The sequence below is a fragment of the Nestor notabilis genome, unplaced genomic scaffold (genome assembly GCF_000696875.1).
Source record: "Nestor notabilis isolate BGI_N333 unplaced genomic scaffold, ASM69687v1 scaffold21718, whole genome shotgun sequence".
NCBI classification, from domain to species: domain Eukaryota; kingdom Metazoa; phylum Chordata; class Aves; order Psittaciformes; family Psittacidae; genus Nestor; species Nestor notabilis.
The window spans coordinates 1-3,196 of NW_009939924.1; the positions used below are offsets into that span (position 1 = coordinate 1).

The 3,196-nt window shown below is 41.1% G+C and overlaps 1 protein-coding gene across 1 annotated transcript; it reads right to left on the reverse strand.

The window, feature by feature from the left end:
• Nucleotides 1-792: 792 nt before the first annotated feature.
• LOC104410058 lies at nucleotides 793-2,136 on the reverse strand. The gene has a single exon (XM_010020116.1). It carries the CDS (start codon nucleotides 2,134-2,136, stop codon nucleotides 793-795), a length of 1,344 nt encoding a protein of 447 aa, XP_010018418.1.
• Between the last annotated feature and the right edge of the window lie 1,060 nt (nucleotides 2,137-3,196).

Here is a 3,196-nt window from a genome sequence, read left to right on the forward strand (position 1 = left end):
ATAGGGAGCGCAGGGAGAGGCTGTGCCTCGGAGGAGGGCTCCGGACTGGAGCCCAGCAGAAGTGAGCTCCAACTGCAAATCACTTTTACAAAAGCAAAGGAAATTTTGACAGTTAAAGATGATAAACCCAGTCGTTCACACCAGTACTTTTACTTTTTAGAGACAGCAACTGGTAATTGAATCATTCCTACAACGAAATACACTCATATGAGACCCTATATGAGGATGGGATCTTTTCTGGTGGTGGCCCTATGTTACAGACCTTTCTTCCTGCAAGTACTAGATGATCTTAAATACACAGTGCATTTATTGTTGGGGAGAACATGGCATTAAATGCCTATTGCAACACCTTTAAATTTCTTTACTGCACTTAAAAGTTGTAGCAACCCAACACAGTTAAGTTTCAGAGCCAAAGATGTGTATCTCCAGAAGGATGTATCCCTGCTAAGAGGTTTGTCACACTGATTTCCTGCAAAGGCATGTAACAACAATGTTATCAGGCCCTTCCCAACCATGTGGAAACATCCCCAGAAAAATGGACTGAAAACTAGTGGGCTGAGGCCTCAACCATCCATCTTGGATCAAACTATTTTTTCCAGTTTTGAAAATCTCTTCCCTGGATACCTTGATTCAGCTCACAAATCAAATGCATTTACCTTTGTACAGTACGTAGAAGGGATGTTCTCCTAAAGCTCTGTAAGATGTAAACTTCACATGGAAGTGAATTTCATTTTATGATTTTGAAATTCTCTCCTCTGCCTCCCCACAAGTAACTCTTCGCTCTCCCTCCTTCTAACTGGGCTTTCGCTTTTGAGCTTCCAGTACAGTTTGATATAGCACCTTGTTAACATTCATGATTAATGACGAGTTGTATCTCCACAGTGTCGTATCCCTGATGAGGGATTCTCTGGGAAGGTTTCCTTGAAGGGGCATCCGACAGTGATAAATGAGGGCAACATCCATGGGAACATTCACACTGTTCCCATAAGCGTGTAGGACAGAGTGGACTGACGTCTGAATCACTTTTCGTGGATCAACTATCATCTTCCTAAGATTGAAAACTTCTTTCCTATCGGGCTCCCTGTGAACATGGTTTAATATGTTAACACCTGGCACAGTATTCCAGGATGAGATGTTGAATGTGGGAGTAGACACGGATTCTGGGAAGATATGGTTCTCAAAGAGGAAAACGGCAGTCCCTGGGTTCTGCTCCTGCAGACTGCTCATCATGGTTTTCCAGTCCGGGTGCTTAAGGGGAAGAATTATTTCATCAGCATCATTAAGAACCACAAACTTGCTCCTCTGCATGTTCCGGTATATACAGTCATTTAGAGCTGTGATTTGTCCATAGTAGCCAATGTCTTTTTCATCCATAGAAAAGTGCCATTTAGAAGAAACCTTGAGGTGCAAGTTTATTGGCCAGGGAATTATCTCTACAGTTCCTTCTTCCATATAAAACCTCAAGACTTTCTCCATCAGGTGGCTGCAGTTGTTCTTATAGATCACCACTTTCTGTACCCCAAGAATCTTGTACATCTCCATGCTCTGTATAAACTGCAAGACATTGTTGTAGTGGCCAAACATGGCAGAGATGCACACGGTGAAGTCAACAGGGAAGGGCTCAGCCTTGCGGTTTCTGATTTCAAAGCTCGGCAGCTGGTCAATGTTTCCAAGTGGAGACTGGTGAATGGATACATGCGTTGGGTCGCAGTTTTCGGGTTCCACACAAACTATATCTGCTGCTCCGTAAGGGAACCCAAATCTATCTGAGTGAACATCGATTGTTGCTTTTGATACATAGATCCTTCCATGGGGCTGACAGCAGAACCAGCAGAAGAGCTGTTTTACATCTTCGTGGTGAACAATCCCAATCACACGGGTGACTTTGCTTTCTCTGTTGTCAAAGTACGGGGATATAATAAAAGTTCTGTTATCTGATAATGGTGTTATAACATCTTGGGCAGGTTTTCCCCTACAAAGCTGACCTGCTGGACTGGCAGTTGTTGCCTGGGGGAAGATTTTTCTAGTTATGTTATTCGGCAGCTGAGGATCTTTCCAGGAACAGATTAAAGCAGTTGCAAAAATAAGAATACATGTGACAACAGCACAAATACGTTTCTTTCCGCAGTGTATCATTGCTGAATTTCACGATCTGGAACTTCACAGGTCTTTACAGTCAGTCTTCTGTTCACTTTCCCTAAAACAAACACACAAACCCCCCCATTTTCAGAGACGTGCCAAAAAAGAAGAAATGTTTTGTATTCAACTATGTTCTGTTAAACTGAGTAGTTACTGTTTTGACACTTCAGACTTCAGTATGAAAATCTGACTTTTCATACAGGCTTGGAAAAAAATGAGAGATTCTCTTATACCTCCTCCTTCCAAACTTTATTATATTTTACTCTACCTTTGAGCCCACTGCAACAGTTTCAGCTGGTTTAGTATATAATAATGGTAATACAGTGTAATTTGAATCACTTTAAGGCCTGGAAGAAATTTCATGTTTGTGAAAACCCACAATCTCTATCTTCTGGTATTCCAAGAAGCTTGTAAAACTGTAGAGTTATCCTTTCCCCTCTTCTTCCTAACTAAAGGTGCTATGAACAGAAATTCAAACTGCCTTTTCTTGTACTGTCACAGCCTCTCGGTTTCCTGATTGTTAAGTAACAAAGGAAATGTTTCCAGAGCCTAGCAGGATCTTATGGTAGTCAACATTATCTAATAAAAGAGGTTTGAAATCAATGACCTTTTCACTTCTTCAGAGGGCTGAGATTACCTTAAATGTAAATTGCTTTTGCCAGTAAAGATGCCAAGTCTCAGATCACAGTTCTAAATCCACCGCTGTTTTCAGTAGGACTCAAAGTGACTGAGGAAGGTAGAGATAATCACAGCATCCTGATATAAACTTTTCTGGGGAGGATGATTTACTGCGTAAGAGATGGGACAAATTTATGAACGGGTGAGATAAAACAAAGCACTAATAAAGTTCCTCATCCTTAATGTCTGTCACATCTATTTACAGAAATACAGCATTCAGTTGTTTGGGGGGGTTTGATACAGATGCTAAGTGCAAACATCATTACACTGTTTTGTTTGCACTTTGTTTTCAACTGTCAGTCTTACGCCAGGCAGAAATACACCTGAAAAATTAATTTCCTGTTAAATCAGGCTTGGGAAATATACCTAAAAATTGCAT